Below are 19,518 nucleotides of genomic sequence, written 5' to 3' on the forward strand. Positions count from 1 at the left end.
TTTCCCATAATGTCAATCAAAGAGGCACTGAGTTTGAAGGTAGACCTTGAAATACATCCACAGGTACACCTCCAATTGACTCAAATGATGTCAGAAGCTTCTAAAGCCATTTTCTTCTAAAGCTTCTAAAGAATTTTCCAAGCTGTTTAAAGGCACGGTCAACTTGGTGTATGTAAACTTCTGACCCACTGGAATTGTGATACAGCAAATTATAAGTGAAATAATCTGCCTGTAAACAATTGTTGGAAAAATTACTATAGCTTGTTAACAAGAAATTTGTGGAGTGGTTGAAAAACAAGTTTTAAACACTCCAACCTAAGTGTATGTAAATTTCCGACTTCAACTGTACTCTTAATGTAACTTTATAACTACTGTTCCCTGAAGGAGGGAAACGAGGTATAACAAACTATGGTTGAAGGATCTAAAATCCAATGAAGGCCAAAGAAATCTACGCCTCGCTGGAAGCCCCGCCTTCCACAGGTGAAAAGCGTGAAGTTCGATCCATTCCTTCAATTTAATACTGGTCTTCAACGAGCCCAGTAACGGGCGGTGCGGGGCCAAATGGGTGTCGTATCTCGTTTCCCTCCTTCAGGGAACAGTAGTTATAGTCATAACGTTACCTTCCCTTTCAGTCAGTCCCCTGTCCCCGCAGTAAGCACGTTGTGGGCTAAACTGGGAGCAGTGACATCCAAGCGATAAAATCTCACAAAAGTGTGTGGTGATGCCCAACTCGCCACAGCACAAATATCTCCTACAGTCAACCCTTTAAACAACAGCCAAGACGCTGCCAGGGCCCTGGTGGAGTTGGGGCGTGCAGCGCTACAGTAGTTAACCCTTGCTGCGCTATGCCAGGGAGATCCAGTGGGAGAGAATCTGCTTAGAGAGCAAGTTATAGGCACCTCTTGTGGTGAACACCCATCCTGACCCTGTCTGTATTGGTGGGGTAACCATGAGGTAACTGAGGAAGTCTAGACACAGACCTTTTATAAACCCATTCACTAGGCATTAAACAAGATCCTGAAGGAGAAGAAGGACTTGCTGATAGACTACCACCAGGGGATCTCCCACCACTCTCTGTGAAGGCTGAAGCCCAGGGTGACCTACTCTGTTCATTATGGATACTGTGACGTTTGTATCATAGGAACAGGAAGGTCTATCTCTATCAGCCCCAGGCCCTGCTTCATCCCTGCACTGAGACTGAAGAGATGGGTCTGGGCTGCAGACTGGATCCCTGACTGGAGCCTCTGTCTCTCTGATGACCACCAGAACTGAGGTTGTTCAGTCCACCTGTCCACCGGTTGTGTTCTGTGTGGTGGTGGAGTCTCTTTCCTTCATGGTTGGGTCCTGGCTTCCGACTTGGGAAGGAAGCGCGACAGCTCCTGATCCAGGGTTCTGACCCGGGGCCAGGGTTTGTGACCAGCCACCTCAGAGGTCAAGTCTCTCCCGTCAGCAAGCGCAGACTATAAACACAAATTGAACAGAAAAGCATAGCGTTTTAAATAAGAAACTCTTTGCTGTACACACAGAAACATGACATTTTATCATAAAATATTAACCTCAGTCAAGCCCATCTCTAACACTGTGAACAATATGGAGCCATTGGAGGTTATTAAAAAAGCGTTCCATATGTATTGATTCAAGAATTAAGTATGTTTTGGTTCGACTGAGATAAGGGAAACTTAGTTCCTGCAGTGATACAAAAATAACCAAGTCAAACAACATAGAGTCAATTTTATATTTAATTTTAACAAAATGGTCTTACACTCAACTTTGAAGTTCAATATTTTTATTGCGATACATGTGACAGGTCCAATAACTTTTCTCACTATGGTAACACTTGACCTTTTCTGTAAATCTGGTACCCTCGCTTTGATAACATTTATTTTAGAATACTCTGGAAAAGGTTCAACATTACACACATCTTCATGTCAAGAAAACATAAATTAAGGCACTATCGTTAACTGACTATAAAACACCAGTATCAACCTAAAGGGACAAAGTTTGTCACTCTTCACTGGTGAAGCATTTTTACAGTGTGTTTGTCTACAAGACTTAAGAAAGAGGTAGCTCCTTATTAAATTCATTCTTAATTTTAATTTTCAAGCTGTTGGCTTCGTACCTTCAACACACAATACATTTAATTCTACATTTCAAAAGGGGGTGAAAAAAACGTGCGATTCGAAACCTTGTCACAATCTGCGACAACTGCATGGAGCTAGGCACTCTACACAGAGCGCAATTTGACCAGTCAGTTAAAGACACTTGATGTAGTTGCATTGATTATCAGTATGTGCCGTTGTACTTCTCTTAATTCTCTGAAGGACGCTTCCGTGAACAAGTGTAGGAACACGTACAACTACGTTGATGATTTGAATGGGCTGATACGGAATTTGTTACAGGAAATAGTAAAGGCCACCTGGTGAGGTTATCATAGGGCTAAATGTACAAGGTTATGCAATGGGAAAAGCTAACATGTAGCTTTTGATCACGTGCCACTACATCAATGATTTTAATTGGCTGATGCTTAAACTTAACCTTGAACTTCTTCTTTTTCTAATGTTTGGCCCCGAAGTATTTACCCATCCCCACTACGTTTGAGTCCTATACTGTAGTTACAGAATTACTTAATTGTTGATAAACCCATCATGGTGTACATAAATATGATGTTGTGGGTAAATAAGTCAGCTATGATAAGTCAAAAGTCATCAACGGACAAACCTGACAACTATTTTGACGTGTACAGTACGTGTTTGTTTGTGTGTGGGTATGTGTAGCTATATTTAGTAAGTATGTATTGGTTATAAAGCTCTGTCGGGTGTATGTAGAACAGGGTGAGATCAGATGTGATGTATACTAAAGAGTCTCAATCAAGTCTTAACCACAAAATGTAACTTTTCATTCTATTGAACATAAACACGTTTTAAACGCACCATAAATATCTGGATGAACTTCATGAACTGCATACATTTTCTCATTAAAGGTGTCTTGGGGAAAAAAAATGAAGCAGTTGAATGGAAGTAATGAAATAGGCCTTTGTTAATATCATATAGCCTATTTAGTACAAACACAATATGTAACAGCCGTTTAGGCTTATACAGTGCCTTCAGAAAGTACTCAAAACCTTGACTTATTTTACATTTTGTTGTTAGTCTGAATTCAAAATGGATTCAATAGATTTTTTTCTCTCTCATCCACACACTCTACCCCATAATGATAAAGTGAAAACATGTTTTTAGACATTTTTGTAAATGTATTGAAAATGAAATATATACAGTGCCTTGCGAAAGTATTCGGCCCCCTTGAACTTTGCGACCTTTTGCCACATTTCAGGCTTCAAACATAAAAATATAAAACTGTATTTTTTTGTGAAGAATCAACAACAAGTGGGACACAATCATGAAGTGGAACGACATTTATTGGATATTTCAAACTTTTTTAACAAATCAAAAACTGAAAAATTGGGCGTGCAAAATTATTCAGCCCCTTTACTTTCAGTGCAGCAAACTCTCTCCAGAAGATCAGTGAGGATCTCTGAATGATCCAATGTTGACCTAAATGACTAATGATGATAAATACAATCCACCTGTTTGTAATCAAGTCTCCGTATAAATGTACCTGCACTGTGATAGTCTCAGAGGTCCGTTAAAAACGCAGAGAGCATCATGAAGAACAAGGAACACACCAGGCAGGTCCGAGATACTGTTGTGAAGAAGTTTAAAGCCGGATTTGGATACAAAAAGATTTCCCAAGCTTTAAACATCCCAAGGAGCACTGTGCAAGCGATAATATTGAAATGGAAGGAGTATCAGACCACTGCAAATCTACCAAGACCTGGCCGTCCCTCTAAACTTTCAGCTCATACAAGGAGAAGACTGATCAGAGATGCAGCCAAGAGGCCCATGATCACTCTGGATGAACTGCAGAGATCTACAGCTGAGGTGGGAGACTCTGTCCATAGGACAACAATCAGTTGTATATTGCACAAATCTGGCCTTTATGGAAGAGTGGCAAGAAGAAAGCCATTTCTTAAAGATATTCATAAAAAGTGTCGTTTAAAGTTTGCCACAAGCCACCTGGGAGACACACCAAACATGTGGAAGAAGGTGCTCTGGTCAGATGAAACCAAAATTGAACCTTTTGGCAACAATGCAAAACGTTATGTTTGGCGTAAAAGCAACACCCTGAACACACCATCCCCACTGTCAAACATGGTGGTGGCAGTATCATGGTTTGGGCCTGCTTTTGTTCAGCAGGGACAGGGAAGATGGTTAAAATTGACGGGAAGATGGATGGAGCCAAATACAGGACCATTCTGGAAGAAAACCTGATGGAGTCTCCAAAAGACCTGAGACTGGGACGGAGATTTGTCTTCCAACAAGACAATGATCCAAAACATAAAGCAAAATCTACAATGGAATGGTTCAAAAATAAACATATCCAGGTGTTAGAATGGCCAAGTCAAAGTCCAGACCTGAATCCAATCGAGAATCTGTGGAAAGATCTGAAAACTGCTGTTCACAAATGCTCTCCATCCAACCTCACTGAGCTCGAGCTGTTTTGCAAGGAGGAATGGGAAAAAATGTCAGTCTCTCGATGTGCAAAACTGATAGAGACATACCCCAAGCGACTTACAGCTGTAATCGCCGCAAAAGGTGGCGCTACAAAGTATTAACTTAAGGGGGCTGAATAATTTTGCACGCCCAATTTTTCAGTTTTTGATTTGTTAAAAAAGTTTGAAATATCCAATAAATGTCGTTCCACTTCATGATTGTGTCCCACTTGTTGTTGATTCTTCACAAAAAAAATACAGTTTTATATCTTTATGTTTGAAGCCTGAAATGTGGCAAAAGGTCGCAAAGTTCAAGGGGGCCGAATACTTTCGCAAGGCACTGTAGTTTACGTAAGTATTCACACCCCCGAGTCAATACATTGTTGAAGCACCTTTGGCAGTGATTACAACTGAGTATTTCGGGGTCTCTGGGTCTCTACGAGATTTCCTCACCTGGATTGTGCAATATTTGCCCATTTATACTTTTCAAATGTTTCAAGAGCTGTTAAATTAGTTGTTGATCATTGCTAGAAAACCAGTTTCAGTTCTTGCCATAGATTAAGTAAATATACAGACAGACAGTACCAGTCAAAAGTTTGGACACCTACTCTTTCCAGGAGTTTTCTTTTTTTTTGCATTGTAGAATAATATTGAATACATCAAACCTATGAAATAACACATGGAATCATGTTTTAAGCAAAAAAAAGTGTGAAACAAATCAAAATAGATTTTAGATTCTTCAAAGTGGCCACCCTTTGCCTTGACAGCTTTATACACTCTTGAAGAATCTCAAATCTAAAATATATTTTGATTTGTTGAACACTTTTTTTGGTTACTACATGATTCCATGTATTATTTCATAGTTTTGATGTCTTCACTATTATTCTACAATGTAGAAAATATTAAAATAGGGTGCAGGCCAGGCAGCAGGCTGTTAGCCAGCCTGCCAGCTTAGTGGAGTCTGCCACTAGCACAGTCAGTGTAGTCAGCTCAGCTATCCCCATTGAGACGGTGTCTGTGCCTCGACCTAGGTTGGGCAAAACTAAACATGGCGATGTTCGCCTTAGCAATCTCACTAGGATAAAGACCTCCTCCATTCCTGATGAATTGACTGTGTTAAATGAGGCCTCACCTCTTGGTTACACTAGTGACCATATCCCCCGTGCATCCCGCAAAGGCGGAGGTGTTGCTAACATTTACGAAAGCAAATTTCAATTTACAAAAAAATAAACAAAGTTTTCGTCTTTTGAGCTTCTAGTCATGACATCTATGCAGCCTACTCAATCACTTTTTATAGCTACTGTTTACAGGCCTCCTGGGCCATATACAGCGTTCCTCATTGAGTTCCCTGAATTCCTATCGGGCCTTGTAGTCATAGCAGATAATATTCACATTTTTGGTGACTTTAATATTCACATGGAAAAGTCCACAGACCCACTCCAAAAGGCTTTCGGAGCCATCGTCGACTCAGTGGGTTTTGTCCAACATATCCCTGGACCTACTCACTGTCACAGTCATACTCTGGACCTAGTTTTGTCCCATGGAATAAATGTTGTGGATCTTAATGTTTTTCCTCATAGTCCAGGATTATCAGACCACCATTTTATTACGTTTGGAATTGCAACAAATAATCTGCTCAGACCCCAACCAAGGAGCATCAAAAGTCATGCTATAAATTCATAGACAACACAAAGATTCCTTGATGCCCTTCCAGACTCCCTCTGCCTACCCAAGGACGTCAGAGGACAAAAATCAGTTAACCACCTAAGGAACTCAATTTAACCTTGCGCAATACCCTAGATGCAGTTGCACCCCTAAAAACTAAAAACATTTCTCATAAGAAACTAGCTCCCTGGTATACAGATAATACCCGAGCTCTGAAGCAGGCTTCCAGAAAATTGGACCGGAAATGGTGCCACACCAAACTGGATGTCTTCCGACTAGCTTGAAAAGACAGTATCGTGCAGTATCGAAGAGCCCTCACTGCTGCTCGATCATCCTATTTTTCCAACTTAATTTAGGAAAATTATTTTTGATACTGTCGCAAAGCTAACTAAAAAGCAGTATTCCCCAAGTGAGGGCTTTCACTTCAGCAGTAATAAATTCATGAACTTCTTTGAGGAAAAGATCATGATTAGAAAGCAAATTACAGACTCCTCTTTAAATCTGCGTATTCCTTCAAAGCTCAGTTGTCCTGAGTCTGCACAACTCTGCCAGGACATAGGATCAAGAGAGACACTCAAGTGTTTTAGTACTATATCTCTTGACACAATGATGAAAATAATCATGGCCTCTAAACCTTCAAGCTGCATACTGGACCCTATTCCAACTAAACTACTGAAAGAGCTGCTTCCTGTGCTTGGCCCTCCTATGTTGAACATAATAAACGGCTCTCTATCCACCGGATGTGTACCAAACTCACTAAAAGTGGCAGTAATAAAGCCTCTCTTGAAAAAGCCAAAGCTTGACCCAGAAAAAACTATTGGCCTATATCGAATCTTCCATTCCGCTAAAAAAATTTTGAAAAAGCTGTTGCGCAGCAACTCACTGCCTCCCTGAAGACAAACAATGTATATGAAATGCTTCAGTCTGGTTTTAGACCCATCATAGCACTGAGACTGCACTTGTGAAGGTGGTAAATTACCTTTTAATTGCATCAGACCGAGGCTCTGCATCTGTCCTCGTGCTCCTAGACCTTAGTGCTGCTTTTGATACCATCAATCACCACATTCTTTTGGAAAGATTGGAAACCCAAATTGGTCTACACGGACATGTTCTGGCCTGGTTTAGATCTTATCTGTCGGAAAGATATCAGTTTGTCTCTGTGAATGGTTTGTCCTCTGAGAAATCGACTATAAATTTTGGTGTTCCTCAAGGTTCCGTTTTAGGACCACTATTGTTTTCACTATATATTTTACCTCTTGGGGATGTAATTTGAAAACATAATGTTAACTTTCACTGCTATGCGGATGACATTTCAAATTTGCCCTCGCTAGAAGCCTGTGTTTCAGACATAAGGAAGTGGATGGCTGCAAACGTTCTACTTTTAAACTTGGACAAAACAGAGATGCTTGTTCTAGGTCCCAAGAAACAAAGAGATCTTCTGTTGAATCTGACAATTAATCTTAATGGTTGTACAGTCGTCTCAAATAAAACTGTGAAGGACCTAGGCGTTACTCTGGACCCTGATCTCTCTTTTGACGAATATATCAATTAATCCATGCTTTTGTTACTTCTAGGTTAGACTACTGCAATGCTCTACTTTCCGGCTACCCTGATAAAGCACTAAACAACCTTCAGCTAGTGCTAAATACGGATGCTAGAATCCTGACTAGAACCAAAAAATGTGATAATATTACTCCAGTGCTAGCCTCCCTACACTGGCTTCCTGTTAAGGCAAGGGCTGGTTTCAAGGTTTTACTGCTAACCTACAAAGCATTACATGGGCTTGCTCCTACCTATCTTTCTGATTTGGTCCTGCCGTACATACCTACACGTACGCTACGGTCACAAGACGCAGGCCTCCTAATTGTCCCTAGAAGTTCTAAGCAAACAGCTGGAGGCAGGGCTTTCTCCTATAGAGTTCAATTTTTATGGAATGGTCTGTCTACCCATGTGAGAGACGCAAACTCGGTCTCAACCTTTTAAGTGTTTATTGAAGACTCATCTCTTCAGTGGGTCATATGATTGAGTGTAGTCTGGCTCAGGAGTGTGAAGGTGAACGGAAAGGCTCTGGAGCAACGAACCGCCCTTGCTGTCTCGGCCTGACCGGTTACCCTCTTTCCACTGGGATTCTCTGCCTCTAACCCTATTACAGGGGCTGAGTCACTGGCTTACTGGTGCTCTTTCATGCCATCCCTAGGAGGGGTGTGTCACTTGAGTGGGTTGAGTCACTGATGTGATCATCCTGTCTGGGTTGGCTCCCCTCCTTGGGTTGTGCCGTGGCGGAGATCTTTGTGGGCTATCCTCGGCCTTGTCTCAGGATGGTAAGTTGGTGGTTGAAGATATCCCTCTAGTGGTGTGGGGGCTGTGCTTTGGCAAAGTGGGTGGAGTTATATCCTTCTTGTTTGGCCCTATCCGGCGGTATCGTCAGATGGGGCCATAGTGCCTCCCGACCCCTCCTGTCTCAGCCGCCAGTATTTATGCTGCAGTAGTTTATGTGTCGGGGGGGGGGGGGGGGGGGGGGGGCTAGGGTCAGTCTGTTATATCTTTAGTATTTCTCCTGTCTTTTCCGGTGTCCTGTGTGAATTTAAGTATGCTCTCTCTAATTCTCTCTTTCTCTCATTCTTTCTTTCTTTCTCTCGGAGGACCTGAGCCCTAGGACCATGCCTCAGGACTACCTGGCCTGATGACTCCTTGCTGTCCCCAGTCCACCTGGCCATGCTGCTACTCCAGTTTCAACTGTTCTGCCTGCGGCTATGGAACCCTGACCTGTTCACGGGACATGCTACCTGTCCCAGACCTGCTCTTTTCAACTCTCTAGAGACAGCAGGAGCGGCAGAGATACTATGAATGATCGGCTATGAAAAGCCAACTGACATTTACTCCTGAGGTGCTGACCTGTTTCACCCTCGACAACCACTGTGATTATTATTATTTCACCCTGCTGGTCATCTATGAACATTTGAACATCTTCGCCATGTTCTGTTATAATCTCCACCTGTTTGGGATTTTAGGCTGGGTTTCTGTACAGCACTTTGAGATATCAAATGTGTGTCATCATTTGGTGAAGAACAAGAATAGGCTTTTGTAGGCAACAGTCCAAGCTATGTCTTCCAATGGTACGACTGCTGTTGTCATCCAAAGATTATCCAACTTCAATAAATACTTGGAGGTAAGGATGACAGCAGTGGTGTACTCTACGGCGATACGGATATCACTTATTATTGATATCTACACAGCGCATTGATGTGAATCACAATGCTGCACTCTCTTTTAGCTATTTGCGCCTTACGGATTGTGGTTGTTGTGGATGGCTGTTCGCAAATCTAAATGTGTATTTGAACCCAATAATGGTTGAGTTCAAGAAGTTTACGCTGCCTATCAATCATTGTTTTTGAAACCAGTGGACAGCCAGTGAAAAATGTGCTCTTGCAACAGCAGCACAGTGCGGATTCCAGCCTATGGAATAAAAGAGGGGCTTTTAATTCATGCTGATACATTTTTTAAAAATCCATAGGCTTAATGGACACATGTTCAAACTTACACACTTTTCATAGACTGAAAAGGGACAATCTGTAATTGCTACATCCATTTTGGGACTTATATATCCATTGGTTCTTGAAGAATATAACTTGTAAAATGTCTCGAACTTAGTTCAACTGTCACACTTTATTAGAACCCAAAATATAAGCTTGTTTTTCTCCAATGTTTGTAAACAAACACTGTATAGCCTCATAACATGGTTAAAACAATCATTTTGATACCATGGATGGTCGGTCCTTGCATCCATAGCTCTGTCTATTAATTTGACACTGGTTACATTTCTCCAGCCCCATCCCTCAGCTTTTTACCAAAACAGAGGCAGGGTGTCCATTTTGTTATTATTTCATCTGTGGATTTGCCCTTTAAACAGCTGCATATTATAAAGATATCAAAGTGTCACCAACAAAAAGGTAAAGAATAGGCCTATAGCAAATGCAGCATATGGCGTTAATTTTTCACATGTAAATAGCACTTTTCAGTAGTGCTCAAAGCATGCCATTCCATGAGCGCAGCTTTTAATTTTTAACTCGAATCAATGAGCCCAATCAGTCCTCCATGACAACAAAATCATAAACAACAGAGTAGGCTGGCTAATAAGCCCTTAGTTTTGGGGTTATGCTAAGGTGAAACAATTTGGCTTAATCTATACTTCCATATTTCCAAGTCCTATTCCTGGACATCAAGGGGTATAACATCTATTGTAATGACTGGAATTTTTATATATCTTTACATTAAAAACCAAAGTCTAATTTAATTGTATTATTATATGTAGTAGAAAGCGATGGGTTAGAAGAAGCCTACATAACCAACCCATAAGGTAAAATTTAACATCAATATATGGCCAGCTATGTAAACTTTAAAATTGATTTATCCTGCAATAGATGTGGTTCAATTGGTAACATACATTTTTGTCGTATTCTAAAGCATCTTAAGGGGAAAGTAGTATAAAAGTAACTGAATGTAATCAGATTACGTTACTGAGTTTAGGTAATCCAAAAGTTACGTTACAGATAATTAGTAACTGTAATGGATTACACTTAGAAAGTAACCTGCTTACTGGGTACATAATGGGTACATAATTTAAAAGCATGTCTGACATGTATTGGGGTGCACAATCATGGATTGATTTAAAAACCAAGAGAAGAATCTTAAAATTAATTATAAAACTCACAGGCAGCCTGTGCAGAGACCTTAAAACCGGTGTAATGTGTGCTCTCCGTCTGGTCTTGGCCAGTACTCATGCTGCAGCATTCTGTATGTTTTGCAGTTGACCAATGGCTTTCTTGGGTAGACCAGACAGGAGAGCATTACAGTAGTCAAGCCTGCTTATAATAAAAGCGTAAATGAGTCTCTCTGTATCAGCCTGAGAGAGAAACAGCCCCACCATGGCAATGTTCCTCAGGTGGTAAAAAGTTATTTTGGTCACATTCCTAATGTGTGATTCAAAATTGAGTTCCGAATCTAAAATAACACCTATGTTTTTTTACCTGGTGTTTAATCTTTATTGAATTAAAAAGTGTGACCAGGTTCTCTCTGTGCTTTAGCTCCAACAATAAGTACCTCGTCTTGTCTTGATTTAGCTGGAGGAAGTTGTGAGTCATCCAAGTATTTACATCACTAACACAGTATAATCATTTATCCGTGGAGCTAAAATCCTCCGGTGTCACAGAAATGTAAAGTTGTGTATTGTTGTTGTGTTTCATGTGCTTTCTGATAACATATATAAACTGAACAGTACCCGACCCAAAATCGAACCTTGTGGTATGCCACAAGTTATGTTCACTATGCCACTAAGTTATGTTCACTAAGGGTGACAAAAAAAATATTGACTGATTAAATAGGTCCTAAACCAATATAGAACTGGATCGGAGAGGCTAACCCACCTCTCCAGTCTGTCCAGAAAGACATCATTGTCAACAGTGTCGAATGTATCACTTGGGTTTAGCTGATTTGGCTATTTCAGCTAAACCCATTTCTGACAGGTGTATAAAATTGAGCATACAGCCATGGAATCATGGACAAGCAAACATTCACTGTAGACTTTCAACGGGGCACCGTCAGAAGATGCCACCTTTCCAACAAGTCAGTTTGTCAAATTTCTGCCCTGCTAGAGCTTCCCCGGTCAACTGTAAGTGCTGTTATTGTGAAGTGGAAACGTTTAGGAGCAACAACTCAGCCGCGAAGCGGTAGGCCACACAAGCTCACAGAACGGGACGCCGATGATCTGTCCTTGGTTGCAACACTCAGTACTGAGTTCCAAACTGTTTCTGGAAGCAACGTCAGCACAATAACTGTTCGTCGAGAGCTTCATGAAATGGGTTTCCATGGCCGAACAGCTGCACACAAGCCTAAGATCACCATGCGCAATGCCAAGTGTCGGCTGGAGAGGTGTAAAGCTTGCCACCTGCCCCAATGCATAGTGCCAACTGTCAAATTTGGTGGAGGAGGAATAATGGTCTGGGGCCCCCTAGTTCCAGTGAAGTGAAATCTTAACGCTACAGCATACAATGACATTCTAGACGATTCTGTGCTTCCAAGTTTGTGGCAACAGTTTGAAGAAGGCCCTTTCCTGTTTCAGCATGACAACGCCCCTGTGCACAAAGCAAAGTCCATACAGAAATTGTTTTTCGAGATCAGTGTGGAAGAACTTGACTGGCCTGCACAGAGCCCTAACCTCAACCCCATCGAAAACCTTTGGGATGAATTGAAATGGTACAGTACTCAGTAATATATTGTATTTTCCCCAAACATATGATTTTGTATTCAGGACAAAAAGTAAATTGCTTTGCAAAATGTTTTGCAGTATTACTTCAGCGCCTTGTTAAAATCAAATCAAATCAAATTTTATTTATCACATACACATGGTTAACAGATGTTAATGCTAGTGTAACGAAATGCTTGTGCTTCTAGTTCCGACCATGCAGTAATTTCTAACAAGTATTCTAACCTAACAATTTCACAACAACTACCTTATACACACACAAGTATAAAGGAATGAATAAGAATATGTGCATAAAAATATATGAATGAGTGATGGCCGAACGGCATAGGCAACATGCAGTAGATGGTATAGAGTACAGTATATACATATGCGATGAGTAATGTAGGGTAAACATTATATAAAGTGGCATTGTTTAAAGTGGCTAGTGATACATGTATTACCTCAATTTGTCCATTATTAAAGTGGCTAGAGTTGAGTCAGTATGTTGGCAGCAGCCACTCAATGTTAGTGATGGCTGTTTAACAGTCTGATGGCCTTGAGATAGAAGCTGTTTTTCAGTCTCTCGGTCCCCGCTTTGATGCACCTGTACTGACCTCGCCTTCTGGATGATAGCGGGGTGAACAGGCAGTGGCTCGGGTGGTTGTTGTCCTTGATGATCTTTTTGGCCTTCCTGTGAAATCGGGTGGTGTAGGTGTCCTGGGGGGCAGGTAGTTTTCCCCCGGTGATGCGTTGTGCAGACCTCACTACCCTCTGGAGAATCTTACGGTTATGGGCGGAGCAGTTGCCGTACCAGGCGGTGATACAGCCTGGCAGATTGCTCTCGATTGTGCATCTGTAAAAGTTTGTGAGTGTTTTTGGTGACAAGCCAAATTTCTTCAGCCTCCTGAGGTTTAATAGGCGCTGCTTCGCCTTCTTCACCACGCTGTCTGTGTGGGTGGACCATTTCAGTTTGTCCGTTATGTGTATGCCAAGGAACTTAAAACTTTCCACCCTCTCCACTACTGTCCCGTCAATGTGGATAGGGGGCTGCTCCCTCTTCTGTTTCCTGAAGTCCACAATCATCTCCTTTGTTTTGTTGACATTGAGTGTGAGGTTATTTTCCAGACACCACACTCCATGGGCCCTCACCTCCTCCCTGTAGGCCATCTCGTCATTATTGGTAATCAAGCGTACCACTGTAGTGTCGTCTGCAAACTTGATGATTGAGTTGGAGGTGTGCATGGCCACGCAGTCGTGGGTGAACAGGGAGTACAGGAGAGTGCTGAGAACGCACCCTTGTGGGGCCCCAGTGTTGTGGATCAGTGGGGTGGAGATGTTGTTACCTACCCTCACCACCTGGGGGCGGGCCGTCAGGAAGTCCAGGACCCAGTTGCACAGGACAGGGTCTCGAGCTTAATGACGAGTTTGGAGGGTACTATGGTGTTAAATGCTGAGCTGTAGTCAATTAACAGCATTCTTACATAGGAATTCCTCTTGTCCAGATGGGTTAGGGCAGTGTGCAGTGTAATTGCGATTGTGTCGTCTGTGGACCTATTGGGGCGGTAAGCAAATTGGAGTGGGTCTAGGGTGTCAGGTAGGGTGGAGGTGATATGGTCCTTGACTAGTCTCTCAAAGCACTTCATGATTACGGAAGTGAGTGCTACGGGGCAATAGTTATTTAGCTCAGTTACTGTAGCTTTCTTGGGAACAGGAACAATGGTGGCCCTCTTGAAGCATGTGGGAACAGCAGACTGGGATAAGGATTGATTGAATATGTCCGTAAACACACCAGCCCGCTGGTCTGCGCATGCTCTGAGGACGCGGCTGGGGATGCCGTCTGGGCTTGCAGCCTTGCGAGGTTTAACACGTTTAAGTGTTTTACTGACGTTGGCTGCAGTGAAGGAGAGCCCGCAGGTTTTGGTAGTAGGCCGTGTTGCAAACAGGATGCATATTGTGGAATATGTTTTATTCTGTAGTCTTCCTTCTTTTCACTCTGTCAATTAGACTAGTATTGTGGAGTAACTACAATGTTGTTGATCCATCCTCAATTTTCTCCTATCACAGCCATTAAACTCTTTTTTAAAGTCACCATTGGCCTCATAGTGAAATCCCTGAGCAGTTTCCTTCCTCTCCGGCAACTGAGTAAGGAAGGACGCCTGTCTCTTTGTATTAATACAACATCCAAAGTGTAATTAATAACTTCACTATGCTCAAAGGGATATCCAATGTCTTCAAAATTTTTAACCAATCTTTGCAAGGCATTGAAAATCCTCCCTGGTCTTTGTGGTTGATTCTATGTTTGATATTCACTGCTCAATCTGAGGGACCTTACAGATAATTACATGTGTGGCGTACAGAGATAAGATAGTCATTCAAAAATCATGTTAAACACTATTATTGTACACAGAGTGAGTCCATGCAACTTATGTGACTTGTTAAGCACATTTTTACTCCCAAAAGTATATAGGCTTGCCATAACAAAGGGGTTGAATACTTGACTCAAGACATTTCAGCTTTTCATTTATTTATTATTTGTAAAAAAATAAATCTAAAAACATAATTCACTTTAACATTATTTAACATTATATTGCATGTAGGCCAGTGAAAAACAATATATTTAATCTATTTTAAATTCAGGCTGTAACACAACAAAACGTGGAAAAAGTCAAGGGGTGTGAATACTTTCTGAAGGAACTGTTTGTCTTATATATCACACAGTGTCTGGATGCAATATTTTACTCAGGAATATTCAACACTGAAATCTTTTACTCTCGTAATTCCAAATGCATCTGTGGATGTTTTCTGCTGACAACAATCACAATTCATTGTCTTTAATGCAGGGTTTGACCTAAACATCAGAAGCTATCGAGTGGAATGGTTTCTTTCTATGTTCTAGAGTGGGATTGTTTTCTGCTGGTGTGTCCTTAGGTAGCTCTTCTCTAAGAACATCTTCCTGCAGTGTGTACAGGCTTCTCTCCCCTGTGGACCTTCAGGCTCATGTTCAGCTGGTGATGTCGGGAGAATCCACCCTCTGGTGCCTCTTCAAGTGGTCCTGGCGGGAGAATCTCTTATCACACTGGGTACAGCTGAAGGGATTCTCCCCTGTGTGGACCCTCTGGTGGAACTCCACCTTCTGGAGGCAGCCAAAGCCTTTGTTACAGAACATGCAGAGGAACCGTTTCTCTTTACTATTGCCTGATGTGGCTCCCCCTCCCCGTGATTTGGCCCTTGAGTTCAATACCTGATCGAAAAGGACGTTTGAATCGGAACGCCCCATCGATGAGGAAACTGGGTCGCAGTCCCTGAGCATGTGGAAAGGGGAGTGGGTTGTGAATATTTGGATTTGTCTCTAAACTTTCCCTGTAATCTAAGAAATCTCTGCATTCCATGTAGGAGGAATGTCGCCTTCCCTGCCCTTTCCTATCTAGGCACCCTTCAGAGTATACACTACTACTGTACAGGTTCCAATTCCCTCTAGACAGATCAGTCTGTGTCTAAACCCAAGGATATGTTGCCAGGGTCCATCTCTGTAGCATAAGAACAAGATGGATAATGGCTGCCAATGTCTAATGCATCACTATCCCCACAGGAATTAACTGTCCTCTGGCTCTGCTGAAATACCTGTAAATACTCTGAGCCAGGATCAGACCCAGCCTCTCTGGGTCTGATTTGTGGGAAGATCTGGTGTGTAAGAGCCTTTGTGTTACAGTTAAAGTCTTGGTGTACGTCTCTGACATGAGGACGGTGTTCGCCGTTCCACTGACGTTGTGCTGGGTCCTGGTCTGGGGCATGGTGACGGTGGGGAGGTCCTCCATGGCTACAGGGGGCATCACTCCAGCCGCTGCTCTAGTCAATGTCTCTGTTGTGTCTTAGGTCCTCACCTTCAGTCCTCTCCTGCTTGAACCCAGGACCTGCAGCCTCTGCAGATTGACACGAGAGGTTATTATCTGTACATGATTTGAATTGGATGACAATGTCACTGGGAAGTCTCACAAGTACCCCTATGGCTGATAAATAAGGATGAACACGTAAGAAAATTAATAGCTGAGGGGAGCCTTTTTGAAATAAACAAGCCACATTTGATGTACAATAATTTTCTATGTTACACTATGACACCAACCTCTATCACGATAACATGCTAGGTTGAGGTTCCACAACCCTCATCTATAGATATGGGTTGGTCATCTCTCCACATGCTGTGTCGCGCTGGCTTCACAAAGCTCCTGTAGCCTCAAGTGAGATGTCCTTCACCTAAAAAGGTTATTGGGGGGAAAGGAGGTGGTTCAATAATGTACTGTCCACGTAGCGTCGATTTTGACTAGGTAGGATGCAGCTAATGTCAGAAGTCACTTTTCGTATCAGGTTAGAGGACTTTAAGCAGCTTTGGATACTTAACGTAGCAGGTTACTATAATAATTAGGTTAATGTTAGGAAAAGTATTAGCTGAAATTTCAAAAGTCTCACTGACGAAACTTTTGACATTAGCGGCATGACATGCCTTCTAGACATGACCCACGGCATCGGCCTTCTGAAAAATGTACCTCTTGTCATTCATCTGTATCGGTCGACGATCTTGACTCTACTGGGACGACTGGCGAGGACGCGCTCTCGTGCCACCTTCATTTCCAGTAGCTGTAGTTTCCGCCGCAATCATGTTTTCTTTCTGGCTTTGAGTTATTTCCAAACTAAACACTGCATAGTCGTCGTCTACGAATTTACAGATCTCAGCCACGGCTGAATTCGGTAGCAGCTCCATGATGGAGGCTATTTGAGTGTGAAAATCCATACAGTTAGCCAACGTTACCTAGATAACATCAAGTAAGTTCGGACTCCAACGCGATTTAAATTCTACATGGAGTGATGTGCAGTTTTGAGTTCCAGGATGTTAATAAAAGTCTAAATATCAACACAAATGCAACGTGGAAATTGTTATTGGTCATTGTTTACACAGATGTTATTGGTTGGCGGATAAATAAAAAGTCTATGCGCGCTGTTCTTTGAAATACGGTATTGTTTATTACGTTACACATCAAACCTATTCATGGGCCTTCCCGCATTTGAGGGAGAAAAAAAAGTATCGTCCGTGAACCGGAAACCGATAAGTGGTCTTCTTCTTTGAGGTTTAACCACGGTTGGCATCAAATACATGTTGCATTGCCGCCACCTACTAGACTGGAGGACAACTCACTTATACAGTTCGACAAAAACAACAACACTGAGTTACACATGGGATAAACAAACGTACAGTCAATAACACAATAGAAAAATGAAAGGATGGGACACCACCACTTAACACACCCTGTAACTCTTCTGATGTCAAATCTCGCACACACAACTACCTCTCTGCAGCTGCCACCACAACCTGAATTTGAGACTTACGTTCCATCCCTGCAGTACAGCTGATAATCATTGCTATAAATGCAAAAAAACAACAACATATTACTGAAACATATCACTTGTTGGTTTATTCTTCTGTACTGGTACAGATCCACTATTCACACCACTGCTCTCAGGACCCCCCACTCTAACCTTGGAAACCTCAACCTGCCTCTCTCGCACGGGACATTTCTGATCTGATTTTAGCCTACTTGGTAAATATTTTCTTCTTCTTGAACTGCACTGTTGCTTAAGGGCTTATAAGTCAGCATTTCACGGTAAAGTCTACCTCTGTTGTATTTGGCGCATGTGGCAAATAAAGTTTGATTTGATGGGCACCGCTACAATTAACACATACCACTACTTTCCCCAATGCTACACATTCCTTTGTCTCATGCCCTTCTGCACACTTCTCACACCTAGGATCCTCCCTCCTACACACTGCTGCCACATGCCCATAAGCTTGACACCTGTAACAACGTAATGTATTCGGCACAAAAGCTTGTACAGGATAGCTTATATATCCTAACATCACTTTGTCGGCTAAAGACAACATCAAAACTCAAAAGAACAGACAATGACTCTTCTGTTTCATCACTCAAGCCACCCTGTCTGGGCATCTTCCCCTTCAGTTGGTCAACTTTTACATTTATTGCTACCCCAGTAATCACTCCTTTCAATGGTGCCCTTTTCTTGAGAGCAAAACAATTCAATTCATTTCTTGCCCCCATTTGTTTAACTTGGAGCGCCTTCTCCCTCTGACCAGCAGAAACACAAACAATTATCACAAGACCACTTCTGGTTACCCTCATCGATTCCACAGCACCCAACTCTATTTTCACCCACCCTGAAACGGCAAATGGATCAGCCAAAAGGCAAGGGTCCACTTTTCCCAAAAACTTCACTCCTACTGTAACAGACTCATCTTTATCTATCCTGACCCTAAGTGCAAGCCTCGGGCTCAGAGTACTTCACCACACCTACCACCTCTGATACTTTGACCTCATTTCTCCTCCTGTCTTCAGCTCTCTGCTTACACTTTCTACAATTCTTCTTTAACAAACCATCCCTTTTTTCTGCCATTTTTAACCGACTCAAGCTCACCGTATTCCTCCCTCTCTCTCTTAGACCTCCTCTGTCTCTCTTTTTCCCTCCATTCCTCCTCCTACGTCTCCTTATGATAATACTGCACTTCTTCTGACATAGATGTTGTTCTTGCCTTGTGCCTTGTCAAGGGACACCATTTAACCGGCTGTCACAATCTCCGGACAATCAGCACGAACCCCTCGGGATGTAGCGCTCAACAGTGTATCCCACTTATAAAGCAGCTGCTTCGTCTTGATGTTATTCTTTATCAAAGCTACGCAACGCTTTTCCATTTCAAACAAGCGCGCCCTTCCAACCACCATCCACCCGGGTGCGCCTTACGTCCTAGGATAAGTGGTCGAGGACATATGAATTCGTTAGTAGTCGGAAGGAAGTGTCCTCCCCTCCTTGATAGTCTTTTTGAAATCTACCATGCAACCTTTGAATCAGCTTTTGTTTTGTTGGTGGAGAAAAGCATGCAGATGTTTAAAAACAAATGTGCTACTTATGTTTTATCTTGCACAACTAACTTAATTATCACTTTACACATTTATTTTGGGATCCAGCCCTAAACATTATTTGCCTCATGATCCGCGAATAC

The 19,518-nt window shown here is 42.2% G+C and overlaps 3 protein-coding genes across 7 annotated transcripts in view; all 3 read right to left on the reverse strand.

Moving 5' to 3' along the window:
* The window catches only part of LOC110498480 (zinc finger protein 184-like), a 350,017-nt gene that overhangs the window by 87,450 nt on the left and 243,049 nt on the right, over positions 1 to 19,518 (reverse strand). The gene's annotated exons all lie outside the window — the stretch shown is intronic.
* Positions 1 to 19,518, reverse strand: part of LOC110498466 (zinc finger protein 777) — a 64,645-nt gene that overhangs the window by 29,178 nt on the left and 15,949 nt on the right. The gene's annotated exons all lie outside the window — the stretch shown is intronic.
* Positions 14,955 to 18,109, reverse strand: LOC110498549 (zinc finger protein 239-like). Of its 3 annotated transcripts, XM_036953805.1 has the most exons (5): positions 16,997 to 18,104; positions 16,576 to 16,706; positions 16,077 to 16,375; positions 15,697 to 15,757; positions 14,955 to 15,588 (listed from the first exon to the last, which is right to left on the reverse strand). In XM_036953805.1, exons 3-5 carry the CDS (start codon positions 16,283 to 16,285, stop codon positions 15,457 to 15,459), a joined length of 402 nt encoding a protein of 133 aa, XP_036809700.1. In that variant the 5' UTR covers positions 16,286 to 16,375; positions 16,576 to 16,706; positions 16,997 to 18,104; the 3' UTR covers positions 14,955 to 15,456. The 3 variants fall into 3 exon arrangements, 2 of the variants coding, with proteins under 2 accessions (XP_036809700.1, XP_036809699.1); XM_036953804.1 differs by having other exon boundaries at positions 14,955 to 15,757; positions 16,997 to 18,096; XR_005037585.1 differs by lacking the exons at positions 16,077 to 16,375; positions 16,576 to 16,706 and having other exon boundaries at positions 14,955 to 15,757; positions 16,997 to 18,109.

The sequence above is a fragment of the Oncorhynchus mykiss genome, chromosome 19, assembly GCF_013265735.2.
Source record: "Oncorhynchus mykiss isolate Arlee chromosome 19, USDA_OmykA_1.1, whole genome shotgun sequence".
Classification (NCBI taxonomy): Eukaryota; Metazoa; Chordata; class Actinopteri; order Salmoniformes; family Salmonidae; genus Oncorhynchus; species Oncorhynchus mykiss.